Below are 19,275 nucleotides of genomic sequence, written 5' to 3'. Positions count from 1 at the left end.
TGTGTGGGGACATGGCTATAGGTTCAAAGTCAATCAGGAGGTTACTTTTCCAGTTTGTTCAGTCTTCAGTTCTCCAGACAATCCTTCCCAATCAAGATAACACACAGGTAGATTGTTTGTTTTTATCGCTCATAGTGGAGTTTGGACTCAGGTTACCTGGAATGAAAAGAAGTTAAAAGTAATGTTAGTGTTAAGTAAATAAGACTTGGATAAAGTTTGGACTCACGCTTCTATCCTCTCTCGTTATTTACTATACACCTCTGTTAGACCCACATTACTCTGCACACTTTTGTGATCTGATTTCCCGATACTGTGAAATGAAGAGACACTAAAACAAGAGCAAATTCAGAGAACACTGTGGAGAAAACCACCGGAGTGGTATTTCCAGGCTTCGCGCTGTACCGAGGCCAGCTTCAGCGGTATTCTTATGTCCCAGCTGACACTGAAAAGCAGTCTGGCCATGACTGGGATGGGAGATTTTCCAAAGAATGAGGGGAAAAAAAAAAAAATTAAAAAGTCAGGTACTCTCATCCATCTGATCCTCACACACATTCTCAGGAGACATTTTTTCATGTCCAATTTTAAACATCACGAGTGGCAGTATTTCTACCATCTCCTTTGCAAGAGAAATCCCAAGGCCTCGGGGTCTCTCACTTAAGTAGCATAGTATGCTGCCCCAATTTTTTATCATATTTTTTTTTTCATTGCTCGCTCCGTGGATTCCTTCTGCTCCAAGTGTCTGTACTTTTCAATGCTTGTGCTGTTGTCTGATATCCCTCATTAGAGCCAGGTGTTGGTCTAGATGCCCCAGCACATTTTTTTCAAGCACTGTACTACAGTGTGTTTGCAGAGGCTTTTGCAAGAAAGGTAACTCAGCTGTGCTCAGAGCTCAGCAAAACTTATATGACCTGCAGCCCAGGGAAGTACGTACTGAGAGGGGCTGACATGTGGCTTGCTGTCACCCTGAAGAAGGGGAGACCTCACTCCTGTATTTCTGCATCTCCCAAACAGTTGGAGCCAGTGGCCAGTAGAGAGTGAGAACAGGGAGAGGAAACTGACACAGATCATGGTGACATGCTACTGAGAAGTCTCAGTCTTGCTGAGGTGAGGGGGCTTTCAATCCAAGCACTGCCTCTGAACTGGGGTTCAACCGAATAATTTCTCATGTCACTCTCTTGCTTGTGAGTATTTGGTCAGTGTTTTCCTCACCTATAGGTGATGGGGCAGAGAAGAGCTCTCTCCCTCCTTTTCTCCACCTTCTTCCACACTGCACTTTCTCCATATCCATGCGGGAGGTTACACTGCAACCTGCCCTCACTTTTGTGGCTGCTCTATAAGTTACTGCCTCCACCCAACATCTCCCTATGGCATTTCATTCTTCCTCCTGTCTCCCCTTTGACCCATTCTGTACATTACTACTAAGTTTATCATTACTCCTATCTCTTCACCACCCCTATTTCCCTGTCTGTATCACATTCAAGACCCTCATGTTTACTTTCGGAAGTGCCTGCTCTCCTCTGCTTAATCTCCACTCCCAACTCCTTTATTCTTCTCACTTTCTCCTCATGTCTTCTGACCTTTTCCACAGATCCTGCTACAGTGAGAGCAAACACCTTCCTTGTATGTACCCAACAATGTTCCCCTCTTTCTCCTTAGAAAAGAGGCTGAAAATTCTGGTTATCACCTGTCCACAATCCCACTTCAGCTGAAAAACACAGATGGTAACTACGCAGCTATTTCTGCAGTATTGCAGTGTTCAGTGTAAATCTCGTATCTTGTGGCAAGAAGCACCCAAAAGTGAAACATGAAATCCTGCTGTTAAATATTTGTGCTCTGCAGCCAACACTCATGAGGAGTGAAGGCTGATTTACAGAGAAACTCAGGACAGCACACCCTCCTGAACGAGCCCACTTTGCTTCTTTCAAGGGAGAAAACAAAACAAAAAACCAGTGCATTCCAAAGCCATGCAGCTTTCAAACCCTTGCAATTCCCCAGAAACTGCACACAAACATCAGTGTCTTTGCTGATCACAGTGTGCCCAGCAGCAGCTTAAAACTTAACAAGATTCTGGTCAGATTCAGAGCTGCTGCTGTTGTGTTCCTACGTGGGCAACAGTGAAGTTCACGAGTTGTGCCAATTTGATGATGTGATTTAAGAAAGCTGTGTATGACAAAGCACTGTCTCCATGCACTGTGCTAGGACAACACCTCAGGATGTTAATTTGGACACTTAGTTTGGGACATTACTATTTGTAGCCCTATTATTTTTCACACTCCCAGTTCTGATTTGTAGGCATCATTTCCTAGCATGTAAATACCCAGTCAGATTTTCAAACTGTTGCAGAACACACTTTCATTGCTTCCCTTCCCAGTTTGGTTTCCCTTCATCACCATTTGCTCTTACAAGACTGAACCTGACCTTTAGCCTGCTTGAATAACGTCTTTCAATTACTCTGCGAGCAGATCTGGTCTCTCTATGCATTTGCAAGGTGGGATGTATCTCCGTGGTTCTACCGAATTAATAGTGACTTTGGAGGATGTGTGCACAGGCAGGCCCACAGGGCTTAAGTGTGCTGTTTAATCTTTACAAAAGGTAAGGGCAGCTATTTCAAACTGTGAAGCTCTGAATAATTGCATCTTAATGTGACTGCATACCAAGCACCTTCTCCTTCCTTCATTTTCACTCCTTACCTCCCTTCTGTCATCCAGAGTATCACAGTATTGGTTCTTACAGGACCTGCTCAAAGATAACTTAAACTTTTAAAACTAAGTCAGTCCCTCAGTTACCCAAGAACAAAGCGCCTCCTATTTTTATCTTGAAGATGGAACTCTATTCCATGCCCTTGTTAAATAATTTTGTATTAAATTCTAATGAAGCACATGCTACTGATCAAGTAGCTGCAGGATCCTCTGTGGTAACTCATTTTTTTTCCTCTTTCTCATGAATTTCCATATTTTTAATGTGCCCTCTTGTCACCTCTGTTCACATGCCACTTTGGGACCACTAGACTAGAGAAGCTTTCCCTCAACAACAGTGATGCAATTCAAAAGCAACACACAAGCAGTGATCTTCCTCCAGTCTTTTACAACAACGGTGACCTAAGTATACTTACACCATACCTCAAAAGCTGTGGAGTCTTCCATTGACACCATGAACAGGCATTCTCAATTTGCATAAAACAAAGACTTATCAGGTCAAGAAGAGCACAGTGTGAAGGCTGGTGTACTGGACCTCTGCGCCTTCCCTGCATCTGTTCTCAATTCTTCCTTTCCCTTTATTGAAAGAGGTGGCAGCCCTCGGGAAGTAGCAGGGACAATCAATAAAACCTGAACATAATAGCATGATAGTGTGGAAATGGTCTTGGTGGAAATGTTCCAGACTAAGCATCAGACTGTCTCGCACAGGTTCTTAAAAGGAGCAGGGACATCCCTGCTGCACTGACAGTGTGGTGTTCCAGAGGGGTGCAGCGCCCCACTGTTCCACTAGAAACGCCAACCTCTTTTGTGCCTTAATCTGGGCCTAATTTCATCATGGCACTGCAGGAATGGCGGGATGTCTGCTTGAAAACAGCTGACAGTGAGAAACAGAATCTCTGATATGGTAAAGTGCTGACAAATCAGAGATTACACAATTCACTACTTCTGTCACTAGAGGGTAGTGCAAGCCCTCAAGTCCATTCCTCCAAGAGGGAATGCCCATACATCTCCCTATAGACCTTCATGGATTTTATTTTTCCTGTTTCCAAGGAATGGGGCCCAGCAGCACAAACTGTCTGTGCTCAAGACATAAAGTGATTTGGAGAGAGGAGCTCTTTAGACTAGGGCTTAATTCTGCCTCCTCAAATGCCAAACAGGCATCCTATAATGGGTCTACTATAGTCTTCTTACCGTTCCTTTCATATTCATTTGGCATTTTTGAGTCTCTCCTTCATTCAGCCAGAAAAATTTATAAGAACCTAATCAATTGCTATCATTTACCTTCCTAATACCTCGCCTTTCTTTTTGGTCTCAGGACAATATCTTTCCATTTCACATCATGGCAGTCTCAAGGGAATTCAGACTCTGTGCCCGCGTTTTGCATTCATTGCAGCACAGAATGGTCTCTGGCCAGACAAGCCAAGGAGAATTTTTTTCCCTGGAAGTACTTTATTTTCCTGCTCATGCAGGAGGTATTGGCACAGAGCACAGCTCACTGAGAGTGGAAGACATCCAGGCTGAATAGTCCATAGATTTACTTCAATTTGACAAAACATCTAAAATGTCAGGAAGTTAGCTATGAACTCATAAATTGGGAGAAATCTTTATCATTTGTGTCTTAAACAGATGAAGCCTTGGAAAGCCTTAGTGAAAATATCAGCCGTTTTAACAAAGAAGGAAAGGTTGAGATCTAGTACTTCTCCATTCTATTTTCACGACCTTCCCCCTCATGTCAGAAGGTGATAAAGGAGCAATTAAGAAGACTTTCACCCTTTACTCCACTCCTTGCCCCCTCACCTCAACATAAACAGGTTTTCTTCTCTTCTCCAACAGAAACTTGTCACAGTAAGCGTGCCTGACTAAACCCAAATGAGGAAAGGAGGGGGTACACTGGAAATCTGTTTGCACCCTGTTAACCACTACAATACTGAACATACTGCTGCTATTTATTAGGGCAGTGCCCTTCATGAACTGCACACACAATCTGTTTCCCGCAAGGAGACATTCATCTTCGTCTCCCTTTGTCCCATACCCGCTTTTGAGAAGTACCAACTTTACAATAAGACTGCCATTAAATTGCCTTCAACTTAAATTGCCTGTATCATATGTTACAACTTCTAGTCTTCTTTGATCCCACTCACTTTAATATAGAGGAAATAATAGGACCTACTCTCAGGTGCCTATATTGAATATATTTTCACCTAAACCTGGAACAAAGGACACTGAAGCAGAATATGCTGCTAGAAGATGTTTTACCTGAGATGCCTCCAGTGCTCCGACCACTGGCATGGCCAATGCTGAGCCGCTCGTATTCCAGTTTCATGTTCCCAAGGTCTTCTCCTGAATGTCCTTCACTGGCAAAAGAATTGGCCTCAATGCTTGAGCCTGGAGACCGTTTGGCCTTGCGACTGAAAAGCCCAGTAGCAAACCGTTTTCCTTGCTTTGAATTGGCTTGTACATCTTCTTTCTTCACATCTCGAATAGACTCTCTGGATTTGGATTTATTTTTCAGGTCCACGTGGAGCCGGGAGAACAGTTTCTGAGGGCTCCGATTCAGCTTGTTCACATTCTCCAGAGGTGGATCAATTTCTGGGAACTCTTGCTCCAATGTGATTAAGTCATTCAGAAACTGATTTAACCGTTTCTTTGACTCACTTGTTTCCTCCTTTTCCATGTTCCCCTGATTATCCTGCCTATGTCGTGAAGCCCAGAGCATCATATCACCACGGGTTGCCCCTGCCACTAAACCATATTTGGGGTTAATGAACTTCCGAGCCACAGTGGAGGAATGAAGGCCTGGCTTCCCAATTCCAAGAACAAATGGGTTAGCAATACCCAGTTCCTTGTAGAAATTAACTTCTTCTGAGATGGCATAGAGCTCACGAAACTCGACATCAAACATCTCCACATGCTGTCCCGTCAAGACTAGCAGGATGTTTCTGTCGATGTGAGATGAACTCCATGTGAAGCTAAGAGTGGGAAACACAACTGACATTAGATTTTTGGGTGCATATTTGACCCAGCCCACCTAACAACATCTAAGACACTACATGGCAATATGTAGCATTGTGTCATTTGCCTGTATGTCCTTGCCAAGATGGGTCAGGACACATACATGACACTCTTTATTATTGTTCTTCATTAAGGATGCAGACCAGGTCTGGAAGAAAAGGCCCTAAAACACTCAAGGACAGTTTACCCATTTAAAAAAGCAACTCTGCATCAAGAGAGTCTCCAGACTGAAAACCCTACTGAGCACAGTGGAGTCCATGCAGACCACTACCTGATGCAGTGCAGAACTGTCTTTAGCCCACTGAAATGGTCCACTAGCATGCACATGTTCAGTTCTCTCAGAAGCAGCTTGTCCTCTGTGGTACCTTCTCTGTCATCCCATCCCAGTTTCTACAGACGCCACACGGATTACAGAGGCTGGGATCAGGAAAGGGAAGGGCATGGGAAGAAGAGTCTACAGCAAAACCACAAGCCATTCTTTACACAAAGAATGTAGCCTTGCCTTAAGCAAAAGTGACCCACCTGTATGATCCAGTGGCCACCTTTTCACCATCCACCATCAGGAATCGGGATGCCAGCGTGCCTCTGATCTTTCCTGCTGGCATGTAGAACCCAACTCCTGTCACAGAACGTATGCGGATATTCTAACGGGGAGGTGAAAAGACAAAATGTCACAATAAATAGGGCAGAGAACTAGATAATTGCCAGCTCCAAGTCTTAACATGTCACTCACATTATCTCACTACTTCTGGGACTACAGCTCGTTTGGTATCAGCCACCAGAAATCAGAAGGGCTGCAGAAAGGAAAGCACAGTGCCGTAAAACCTGTTGTCAACCCTTGTCTGTACAAGTCACTCCCCTCCATCAGTTTAGTATCAGCATCTTTGTGACCCTGCCTGTTGTCTTCAGCTATTCATCATAGCCCACTGGCAAGATGATCCTTTCAAAATCAAACAATTCTCCAGTCCTGTGCTGTAGCCCAGCCCAGTTCAGGGGAATGAATCAGAGGAACTCTGAGTCATGGCTGCACTCTCTGAATCCTGATCCCTATTCCATGGCACTCGTGAGCTCTTCTCCAGATTACATTAGCAGGATCACGAAGGAACTTTGCAACACCTCTGCAGTGCAAAGGACACAGTTACTTGGAGGGTAATGTATGCGACAGGTCTATAGTAGGGTTTTTTTGTGCTTGTATTCTGATTCCCAGCAACATGTGGCTTGACAAAGCTGGGCAGAATAGAAGACCAGACAATTCAATTATTATAGAAGAGAGGAGGAAACAATTATATTGCTCAAAATATAGATGTTTCCTCTCTGTTATAACAAAAGTGGAACCCTGAACTTTATAATTTTGCTAGGAATCCAAAACAGTTATAGTGTCCACCCAGATTCCTCACTGTTCAACAAAGAGTGAAAAAACACAGAACTTTTTTTTGAACAAGAGGAGTAGGACACGTCTCTCTACTGATGTTTTGAATAAATCAGCAAAGAATAATTTTTGAAGAGGAGGAAGAAAAAACTTTTCATTAAATGAATGAAAATAGTTTGGAAGAGAGAATACCTCACCCCAAACCTCTCATCTCACACCCTTTGGACAGCAAACCTACAAGTAATCGAACAAGGCACTACCAAGCTCAGAGAAAACACAGATTTAAGGTTACATGATTTTCAAGAACAGATGTGTCCCCGCACTTACTCTATGAATATGTTTGCGCATTGGACTGAGTGTTATTCTGCTCATGGGTCCTGGCTGCATGAGGCTGAATTGCCAAACTGTCTAACAGAAACGACTGCCCCTCCCCAAGCCCAAAACATTGATTGTCAGTATAAGTTCAGAGTAAAATATCTTGTTGCTCTGACACACAAATTTAGACCATTTTCTTCATTCCACCATCTGTTCCTGTAAAAATTCTTTACCAATGAAAAGATAAAGGTATAGTGATCGGCAGTAATAAATCCAGGATTGGGAGGCAGATAGTTGCAAATGTAATCACAGTTCTGACACTGCTCCCTGTGATGTTCTGGGAAAGTCAACTCACCCTTGCCTCATTCTTCCCGCATCTGCAGAGCAGGAGAATCATGAGGATTTGCCTAAAGCCAGCACAGCCTCACATCCCACAGAGAGCTAAGTCCTATTATTATCAACTGCACTGACAGCTTAAATATTGATAGGCTATAGAAATCAGCATGCAGGAACGAGTTATAATAAGAATGCAGATTTATTTCAAAATACATTTTTCTGAGTATAGGTCTTACCTTTTGAATCTGCTCCTATTTTCCCCACTAAAATACAGCAGTGTCAGTACAAATTCTGACTAACAGTAACTGATGATACTACTGTTTTGCATTCATCTGTTGCTTGATCTGTCTGGAGTCCTGTGTGGGCACCAGCTAATTAATGCTCCCAACACTGCTGAAAGTATTATTACTCTGTTTTAAAGATGAAGAGCCTGAGAGAGAAAAAGATGAAGTGACTCGCCCAAGGCCTAGGAGTGAGTCATATGTGTGGGATGCTGAATGCAGGTTGGGTAGAGCACATGAGAAAGGGTGCCCTTTCCAGTATTTAGAATGACATTTGTAGTTGGCTGGCTGCTCACCTGAAATAATATTTTTTCCTTGCTGAGTAAAGTTGGATGTGGGATTCTCCCAATCATGGAATATTGACTGCAAGTGTCAAGAAGGACCTCAGTTTTTCAAATCAGTCAACAGCTCTGACATGTCATATACCTTTGTGAATTAAGAATTATCAGCCTGTGTGGGCAGAAAGTTTCTTAGCATGTGACAAGTGTGGATTTTACTGTGTTTGTATGTCATATCACCTCATTTTGGTGGAAAGAAAGCACATTTGAATTTCTGTAGTAACTGAGCTAGATGTAACACTTAGAATAGCACAGAGGGGATAGAACCAAACAGCTGAACACATAAACCTCCTTGAACAAAGTAGGCACAGAAGTGCATAAATACATCTTGAAATGCAGAAAATTAGCACAAAGTCATATAAACATCAAGTCACTTAACAGGTTATTTGTATAATGTTTTCTGCCTTGAAGGATCTTGGAGTATTCGTAGACTGATATCAAGCCGTACAGAGGAGGAACAAGCCTGGGTTCATGTACTGAAGACTGCACAACAACAGAAGAGGAAAAACAAATACAAATGATGTGAGATTTAAACCATTTTGGGGAGGCATTTTTGTTACAGTAATTACAAATATTTTGGGTAGGGGACCAGTTAGTTCACCAGACAGAAGTGACCCCTCCAGAGTTGTATTCTTGCAGAAGCCTGCTCAAGGTTTGTCACATCCTGGCCTATGGAAGCTGCAGTCTGCATTAAATTTCCATGTTTGCGCTTTACACAGGCTTGCGCCACTCCTCACCACAAGTACTGACTAATGTCTCCCTGGCAGCAACTTAACACAGAGTGGTAACAGTCAAGCCTGACACAGCATCCTAATACAAACACAGATGGAATCAGACTTTCTTCCTTTATTGTGAACCTCACACTGAATCCACCGAAAGTTAAATTAGACCCAGTTTAGAATGTCAGTTATAGGCTGTCTTGTGACTGACGCTTAGTTGTCACTTGAACAGACCTGGGCAATAGTGCTCACAATCTGGGGTTGAGTAGGGAGGATACACAAGACAGACCCCAAAGGGAAGTGTTGTAAGTACTTCCACTGGGGAACCTGTGTGTACCTTCTCTCTTAGAACACCTGCTGGTACATGTTGCAAAGCAAGCAGGGATCTTTATTTCAAGTTGGGACAGATGCCATGGATGACTTCTGTAAACTAACAGATGTAAAACAGATTAAGGAGAGGTACCACACAAACACAGTAGCTGAGAGATGAGAGACTCAACAGTCCCTTATATTGACTACGTTTTTCAAAATGTGGAGATCCCCTTTCTGCTGTCCTTGGAAAATTCAGATCCCTTCAGACAATGGAATCTGTTGTGATAGCTACTGCCCCTTGTTTTCTTGAACTACTGTTCCACCTGAGCACAGGTCTGAGAGGGGGACCCCAGATGCCTGTTATTTCCCACTGTAAAATCCTAGATGGAGGTACCACAGAGGGGGAAAGAGGTAGAGAAGTATGAGATTCATGTGGGCAGGACCACAGTAACAGGAGTAAAGGAATTTTTCTTATTCATGGTCTGCAAGCTTCTCATTTCTGGTGATCATATCTCTGGGTCAGAGAGTTGGGTGGTAGATGCTCATGTTACACAGGGACACAAAAGCAGTAACAATTTGGAAGCAGCCACCAAGTGGAAATACTGTGGACTTATCCTGTGTGTTTGCCCTGAACAGCTTTGGAAAAGGCACGCTTGTTGACAAAATAGTAAAACTTGCAGGTATTCAAGCAGAATGGACCTGGCATGCCGAGGTCATTACGGGGTATTACTTATTTGTGCCTTTGCAAAAAGAGAGCCTTGTAAGCCCCCATTTTCAAAAGCAGCCTGGAAGAAGTCTGTAACAGATAATTAAAAAACCAACAGCTCTGCATCACGTTACATTCAGCTTCTCCCTCACTTGGGTTAGGAATCAACGAGGAAAGACACAAAATACTGAAATGGAATTCCAAAATTTTCTTAGGCAGAAAGTTTAAAGAATTCATGGAGTTAGGGGAGGAACTCCTTACATATTGGGCCCATGAATGTAAAGATCAACATGAATGTGAACTTCCCTCAGGTAACTTGTTCCCTGGGCTTGCTTGAAGCTGTAGGTGAACTCGCTGTCTTTGAGCAGGAGTGTCTGTTCCTGGGGTCTTGGTTAGCAGAAGCATGGGGAGAAAGAAAACTCATCTAAAACCTGCTGAGATCACATACCCTCAGGTCAACAAAACCAGGACTTTTTGTTTGGCTATGAATTTTGTATCTATGAGACCTTTGATTCACTGTGACTTCCAAAGAACACTCCTGTGTGAGACATAATGGAAGTCTGGCAAACCGTGTCCTGTAGGCTCAGGAAGCCATATGACTCAAACACACAAGACATGCTCTTACTAACATCCCAGCATGAACGTGCTGATGGTTGAATCTAAATGCATTTCTAGTGATCTCTGGCCTTCAGACAAAAACTGAGGTTTCCTCCTTTCATGCTTGGGGTCAGTCAAGAACTTTTTGTCTTTGCAGAGTGACATACTGTCTTCCTCCAGCACTTCACCTCCTGTGAGACTGTCAGCAGATGATGATACCTTGCCATCTCAAAATGATACAATAGCCAGGAATTTTGTGAAAACACCCAGCACTGTATGTAGACAAAGAGCAAAATCCAGTGTTAACAGTAAATCTCCCTGTATTAGGATTGTTGAAGTATTCACTCTGCGTTAGAGGAACAGGGCAACATAAACAAAAGGGCAGGAATCACAGAACAATCTGAGCATCTGGTGATGACAGAAGACAGAATCCTGACCCTGCAGCAAGGACACCCCATGGTGGTGTGTCATCTCTCTCTCTCTTTCCCTGGGATAAGAACTTACCTCTAGATCTTAAAGTTACATCCCACATTTCCACAACTTTCTGAGAAAAAGCCATCCTGTAAATCTTGCACAAGCATTCTGAAGGAAAGGTGGGAAGAAGGGCAGGGAGGAAGAGTATGCAATTCCTTTGCTGACAAACTGTGGCACACTGGTAAAAATCTTTTAGAAGAAAGCAAAGTGTAAGGAAAGAGTGTTTTCCCTGTTGCAGAAAATCTGTAGAAGTAACTCAGACATCAAAGCAGATGTCAGGAAAAAGACGTCATAAATAAGAAATGCGTGAATGATAGAGTTAACTGCACTAGTTTCTCTTTCTTCCTCAGCAATTCCAGCATCCTCTGTGATCAAGCAATGCCAGACAAAACGATTCTGCCTGAACAAGACCAGAGGCCCAGCTTGCTTTCTTGCTTCAAAACTGGGTCTTCAACACTAAAAGTTCAAAACAACCCTCAACACATTGAATCAACAAGGTGGGGGTGGAGGGACTCCTCAAAGGAAAGCCTTAACCTTGCTTAAGATTCCTTGGGTATCTGAAACCTGGTGTGAGGGGAACTACTACATAACGATTTCTGCTGTACTGACCCAAGCAGCAGCACAGATACATGCAAGGCAGCCTCAGGCAGGATGCTGAGAGGTCATCCATCTTCCTTGAGAGGCAAATGACCTGTTTCACCTTACAGGAAGACTCTTCCCAGATCCTCCATAGTACCATAGACAATAATAAACTGCATTGACCTTAACAAGATTAATTAAAGGCTTAGCCAAACTGGAAAAGGAATACAACAACCTTAGAGAGAATTTAAGATAAAGTATGAGATAGCTAGGAAAAGAAGGGGAAAAGTTGAAGGACAGTGCTCTGTGGGCTGGAGCTCTGCAGAAGAGTGAACAATTAGGTCAAAGAAGGATGTTAAAAGGTTCTTCTCAGTGGACCTCCTACAGCTGAGCTTGTATTTGGACTTTTTTTAGCTGAAGGAATCTGATGAAAAACAAAGTAAGGGCTGCTGTGAGAGAAGGGGAGGACAGAACAGACACAGGGTTTTCTCCTGCTTTTGGTGGCACCAGTTCAAACTCTGCCTCTCTCTCCAACCACATCGCAACTTTTTCTAGAATACCAGGACAGCTCTTCATTCACTCTATCGAGGAGTTAAAATATGCAGTACTGAAGGCATCATTCCTGCACATGATGACACAGTGAGAAAAGTACTGGGAAACAGGTACCATCCCAAATGGAACTACTGCTGCGATTTCACAGTTTTGTACCAAAGAGATTCAAGCCTAGGTCACACAATACCCCTGAAGCTTGAAACACATCTGTTATAATGATGTCTGTGTCTTGCTTTCAAAGATACCAAAGGAAAGAAACTTCTGTCTCTGTTTTGGAGAAAGATGAGAAAGCTGCTCAGCTGGATGTCTTTTTTTGATGAAGTCCAGAAACTCAGAGCAGAGTGGTAGTTCACAGGAGTGCTGTTCAGATATATGCGAGTTATTTTCAGCCAGATTTAAGATGGTTTTCCTAAAATGGTTAATATGGGCTTCTATAACCTTCAGAGTTTTTTTGAGTTTTGGTTGTGTTTTGGGTTTTTCTTAAGCTATTAATTGTGTGTTTATGGAAGATCTGACCTTCCTTCAGGCAAAAAGGCATGTTTTTTCTTTTTCCCACTTCTCAGAAGAACAGTTGGATCACAAGAGGGGTGAGTCTCACATCGCATAGATTGTTTCCAACCTAACAACTTTTTCAGTATTCGGAACAAGTTTGTGGTAGTGACAGTGACTAAAAATGATGAAAAAAGAACGGAACACAATACTAACTATAAACATACAAAGGTTTTCAGTCTGTATGTCATGGAACGGATCCTACTGAGGCTGCTTCTGCCAGCCAAGCTAGGCTGACTGCTCTGCTGTGCTGCATGTACCACATGAAGGCGTACTCTGATATGGAAGAGGGGAGCAGCTGTGCTCCTCAATCCCTCATGTTCTCAGGCAGAGGAGTACTACAAGCTCATTCACTCCCGGATGATCATTGCTGGATAGAAAAGTCTTGATTTCACAGACCGTATGTGTCCTATAACTGAGATCCATGCAGGCAACAACTCAAAAGAGCTACTCTGGAGTCCGGTTTGAATCCTTGCATAGGAGACCCACAGGAATTTCTTCAGACCATTTTCTTCCCAAACAGAAACTTTTAGGTCACAAGAGCCAAGAAACTACATAGACCTCTCTCTTAGGTGAAAGGCAAAAATTTCAAATCTTCCCTTTCTCTTTCCTTCTGTATTAGGAAACAACTCTCTTATCCCTCTATGCTCCATCAGCCCCTAAGTGCTGTGACGTGACTTCTAGGGAGGAACAGATGTGTTTGCCTGTCCAAGTGAGTTCCAGGATTTTCAGACAACTGAAAAAGGCTACTGACCTGCAGGAGATAAGGGTTCAGTACTGAATATCTTACCCGGATCTGCAGGTCATTGAGGTCAAGGCATCTGCACATTTCCAGGAAGAGCTTAACACCCTCCTCATCTAGGATTATATAGACTGGGATCCAGCGCTTATATGCTGCATCAACAATGTCGCGGAAGATATCCCGGTCTGTAAATACATCCATGACCACTGCAATAATCTGGAAATAAGAAGACAGCATACAGACAACTGAATAAAATATTAAAAACTGAAAGGGAGGCCCATCATGCTGGTGCAAAATAAAGGAGAGCACTGACACCAGAATATGGAGGAGGAGAATTTAGGGGAGACAAAAGTACAGGAATGTACATGCCAAAGCACTACCAATAATCTTGTAATTATCTGGCTTGGCTCCTGCTGTACTTTGGAAGAAACTTTATGAATGTTTTGAGAATTCTACTTCTTCTAGGGGCAGATGGCTTATTTCAGCAACCTGAGGGACACCAAAGCCAAATACCTAGTTTTTCCTCTGTATTGTGAAACTTTTGTTGCCTTTGTAAGGATCCACTTAACCAAAGAAGAACACTGAAAATAGATTTTAAAAGAAGAGTGAAAAACACAGCTCTAATACTTAATCGGGAGGTGAATAATGGAAGACTGAATATGCAGAGGAATCAGGGCCTGCATCTTCAGCCGTGATGCACAGTGCAGACAAAAAGAATTTTATGTTCCTTGTTTCCCTGGTTCCCTGTGAGGAGCCTGCTCTCAGGGCTGGCTTCCCAAGGAATGTGTTGGGGAGCTCAAACATAGACACCTCATATTTGTCAGGAAGGGACTGGAGAGTGTGTGTGTTTTCAAGATTTGGAAGCAAAATGATAGTTTGCTCTCTTCACATGTGCATTTCTTCTGCTATAACATTAATCCCTCTTTCCAGGCATAGATTTTACATTAAAAAAAAAAAAGGTTGCACTGACGTGACAGACAAGCCTGAACATTCACAAGATGAGTAACAACAAAAACAAGAGAGTTATGGGCAACTCTAATGCTGATCTTACGTGTTTTGTCTTTCTCTCCATTTCTGTATCTTCTACACCACTAGAAATATTAATTTACTTTTCTGCCTGACAGTTATTCTCCCCAGCATTTGAAAGGCTATGAATGAAGGAAACTACTGTTTTTCTAGTCCCGCTGAGAAGCATCAACTTGCCAGGTCAGAGCTCTCATGCTGACAGCGTGCTGGGAATAGAGTTGCCTACATTTTAATTTCCCGGGCACTGGGGTCACAGGGACAAGGCAAGCTGTGCTGCGGACAGCGCACACAGGTGCGAATGGAGCTGAAAACTGGACCAAACAGTAGGATTTTCTTCACTGGAAGTTTGGAAGAGGTGCAGCTGAAGGTGCAGGAACCCCCTATGGAAGGGGGAATAATTCTTGCCAGAGACCTCTTTTCCTTGAAAAATGGCCTTGAACAAATTGCTTTTGGGAAAGCAATGCTACAGTAAATGTCCCCTACTGTGTTTGCTGAGTCTCTGCTTGTATGGCCAACAACAACCAACACATCTGCTCCGTCAGGCTCCTTCTGTCAACAGTGCTTACACAAGCTTTTCTTTGTTAGAAAAGGAAAAAAAGAGCTGACATTGTGTTTATGCTCAACATTAACATGTAGGTTCCTGACAGAGGTGAACTGTGCTGGAGCTACCTTATGTTAAGTAAGTCCCTCAATAAATTCTGCCAGGCAGAACTGGATTCCAGGCCTGGCCTTAGTCCTCACTTCCCAGCACAAAGCAGCAAGATACAGTGAACATTAACAGAACCTCTGAAAATTAAAATACAGTGAACTTGTGCCACTTTATTCCTGAACAACTTCATATACAGGCAGATTATAATTAAAGGCATAAAGAGTTAATGCATTAATTCAGGCCTCCCTCTCCCCTCCACTGTGGTATGGATGTAGTTATTCAGGAGCAAAAGTGCCAGATAATATTCATTCGAAGTAAGAACATCCACATAGGGAATTGATCAAGAATAGACAACAGAAGTGTGAATTTGCTTTCTTCCCATCCCCTCCACTGGCAATGAGTCCAATGACTGCAGAAATTACACCACGTCCTGGACAAACCATTAATTGTTACTCCTGGCCTTGCAGTATGAAGGATAGTTCCCTCCAGGCTTTGGGGTCATGAGTCAGTTCAGGCTTCTTTGCAAAACTGCAGACTAAACTCATGAAAACTGCAGTCCTGTACGAAAAGCAGATGAGCTGCCTCACACACGGCACTTCCAAGCCAGCAAAATGAGCAGTAGGGCAACTCCTGCTGTTATGTTTGTCTTCTCAAACCCCTGCCACAGCTAGTGATCTGTCAGGATTACCTAGGAGTTTTCCCACATACAGCAAGTCAGAGCATGAGTGTCTACCCCTGCAAGAGGTTTTCCCAATTCCTCTGCTTATCCTATGGATAACAACTTATCTATAGGGCCCATAGGTGTGCCTAGCTCTTCACAGGTATTTACAGATTGGCAAGCATTAACTTGCCAATCTCATTATGACAGGGCAGCTTAATTAACGTAAGTTTGTAAAACACTGATGATAACGCACCCACAGACATGTGCCTCATATTACTAGTATCAGTTTAGACCTCCTGTCCCCCAAAACAACCAAAACCTGCTCTCATCTGCTAAATGAAAAGCTGCTGCCACCCAGAGATGTTTTTTTTTTTGACCAGGGCCAGCTCAGCTGAACACAATAGGCATAGTTATCTAGGAAAAGGACCATTAAACACTTACATGGCTGTTAAACATGAAACCACCTTTGGGCTGGGAGGGGCACAGTTTGTCCAGTCAGCGAAAAAGTAAAAATCGACAAAGGAATTAATTACTTCTAGGTGCCAGGCATGGCTATCGAAAAAAGCAAAGTTTCCCAGTCCTTGTACAGTCCTAACAGGCGTTCGTAGCAGCGCAAAGAGGATGTGAAGTCACACTAAATCGGAGCGTAAGGAGTTTACAGCTTCTGCCTCTTCTATATGACCAATCATACCTGTACAGGATTATGGGGTGTGCACTTATTTCAGCAAGCAGGGAGCTGAGGAGATCACCTGCTGGATTAATGCCTCTCTGGAAAGTTTTCTGTATTTCCCAGCAGATTTGTTTTTAACAAGTCTGTAAAAGTTGTGTGTATAGTGTGTGCTGGGGGGAGAGAGGGGCACGTCAGCAGGTGGAGGAGGAATTAACTACTGAATTAGAAAGCAGAAAAAATCCAGAAAGCTGCAAAACTAAGAGCAGGGATGAAGTTTCTTGCACTGTTACCTGCTTTTCCCAGGGGGGATGTCAGCTCTGAAAGGAATGTTTTCCTGGGTGGGCTTGCCTGGAAACTTCATCCACACCTAGAAAAACCTCGTCATTGCCCCCACCTAGTCAAAACAAGCTCTTGTAGCATCACAGCTGGTTTGTTTTCTTGCCAGAGGTGCCCTGTCACCTCTATCAGACCTTTCCAGGCAAAGATAAATAGGAGGAGCAGCCGCATACTGTCTTGACTGTGGCTGCTTGCCGGCCAGGCTGGATGGTGTTGAGACCACATAAAATAAACCCAAAACACACCACCCCATGAACAAACTCACTGCCCTGTGTTTAACTAGGGATACCTGCACGTACAGGAGGGATGACTGTAAGAGCATCATGACCTGAGCCAGGGAATCATACCAGGACAGGCCAAAGCCAACCATGGGTAGAAAACCCCAATTTGGGGGGAGGAGTGCTGGGGTTTAACCCCATCCTGGGCATCAGCTTTGGCAAAAGATAATGTGACCGGCAACAAACCTCAGGGAAAGCCCTGCCTGACAAACTGAAGGGCCGATGTGCTTTGGAGCGGGCCAGAGAAGAAAGTTTGGCACGGGGGCTCTCCCCTCCCTTCCACCCCAGACACCCCCCAGCCAAACCCTCTGCCTGGGTGCCCCCGACCCAGGCATGAAGGTAGGCAGGGCTGTCCCCCCGAGGGTGTCCAGGACCTACCTTCTGTGCCTGCTGGATCATCTCCCGCACCACCTCCTTCAGGTGGGGTGCGCTCTCCTCCTTGCGGGGGTGTGTGAAGAGGGCCACCCGGCTGATGCCCCGGTAGAAGGTCTTGTCGGTCCAGCCCAAGTCCAGCGGGGGCACCTCCGTGTCTGAGCACTCGGGCCAGTAGGCCAGCGAGAGGGTCTCACCGCCAGGCCCCCGTGCCACCTTGCCACCCTCCCGGGGGTCGTCGTATCCCCGCCAGCTGCCCCGCAGGGCTTGCAGCTCCCGGCTGGAGAGAAAGTCGCGGAGCTGCTCCTTCCTCAGCGCCTCCCGGTAGGCCACCTCGCCCCGGGTCACCAGCACCTCCAGCGCCCGGCGCTGATCCTCGCTGTAGTAGAAGCGGGCCTGGGCCTCCGTCACCTTCTCGTTGACGTGTGACTCGTCCAGCAGGAGCACCTGGGACTCCGCCATGCTGCCGGCACCCGCAGCGCTGGCCGGCCGGGAAGGAGGCTGGGGAAGGAGGGAAAGGCAGGGCTGGGACCGCCTCACCTGGCCTGCCCGAGCCCGCCCCGACGGGTGGAGCAGCTGTGCCGCCCTCTCACGTTCCCCTGGCTCCCTGGGGACACGGCTGTCCCCTCCATCCTGCCCTTCTCCCAGACCCATGCGTGGCCCTGGCACCAGAGTCCCTGAGCACAGCACTTGGAGGAGAACCAGGGCCGGGCTGCAGGTGTGTTTTAAGGTGCACAAGTCTATTTAAGAGGGGTTTTCCACCTTTTTCAGATGTGGCTGCCACCCAAGGGGTGCTCACAGGGGCAAGGGGTACACGAGTGGGGCTGGGGACACGGGCAGAGCACCATGGTTGGTGCAAGCAGTGGCCCATCGGCTGCAGCTGGTTGCCAGCCCTCCCTCTCCAAACCCACTGATGGAGCAGCACTAGTAGTCCAGTGACTCCCGAAAAGCAGGAGCTGTGTACCCTGTTCATGGATGGGAAGATGACAGAGCGATTTGCCCGAGGCCGCCCAGCAGGCTGATGTCAGAGCTGGCAATAAAACTGCCCTGCTCCCACTCGCTGGCTGGGAGCGTGAATAAATACCCCCAGCTCCACACGCGTCCCAGCTGAGAGACTATGGGCTGTAATGTTAAATTATGATTTTTGTATGGTACGCAATAGTTGCTCAGGGCCCTAATCAAGATTCAGGCCCCAGTGCGGTTTGCAGTGCGTACACAAAGGATAAAAAGCCATGATTCCCCCTTGCAGCCCAGGGACAGAGCTGGCAGGAATGAGCAAGAAAATGGGTATAAAGGCAAGGCAATGGTGAAATACAAACATTCAGTGGCATTTGCAGGGCTTTACATATGTCATTAGCCCTAAGTGCTCACATGCACAAAAAAACTGTAGGGACAGAGCAGTTGAAGCTGCTCTTTGTCTTCTCTTTATAAGCAATCACCTGTGCTCAGTGCCAGTTAGCTTAAAAATCCAAGGATAAGGTGAGGCACCAGAGCGCAGCCTGTGCTGTTCCTCTCCTTTAGGTAGAAGGGAGAATTTTACTATTCCAGACTGACATCAATAGCTTTTCCTAGCATGAAATTCACTTAATTTGAAATTGCACTTTGCAGAGGTCGAGTCCTCTGTCCATCCAGTCACCTTTAAAAATTAATTTCTATATAGGTTCTTTTAGCCTGATTTCTGATGGAAATGAGGCTTATGTGGTCAT

At 44.8% G+C, this 19,275-nt stretch overlaps 1 protein-coding gene across 1 annotated transcript; it reads right to left on the bottom strand.

Moving 5' to 3' along the window:
- Positions 1 to 91: 91 nt before the first annotated feature.
- Positions 92 to 18,031, bottom strand: FAM83F (family with sequence similarity 83 member F; the record flags this gene model as incomplete). The annotated part of the gene is made up of 5 exons (XM_082072504.1): positions 92 to 156; positions 4,953 to 5,665; positions 6,231 to 6,352; positions 13,626 to 13,793; positions 17,576 to 18,031. 5 exons carry the CDS (start codon positions 18,029 to 18,031, stop codon positions 92 to 94), a joined length of 1,524 nt encoding a protein of 507 aa, XP_081928630.1.
- Between the last annotated feature and the right edge of the window lie 1,244 nt (positions 18,032 to 19,275).

This window comes from Streptopelia decaocto, assembly GCF_964273445.1.
Source record: "Streptopelia decaocto genome assembly, chromosome: 1".
Lineage (NCBI taxonomy): Eukaryota > Metazoa > Chordata > Aves > Columbiformes > Columbidae > Streptopelia > Streptopelia decaocto.
Note: the sequence above shows the minus strand (reverse complement) of the source record. Positions and strands in the feature narration are given on the sequence as shown.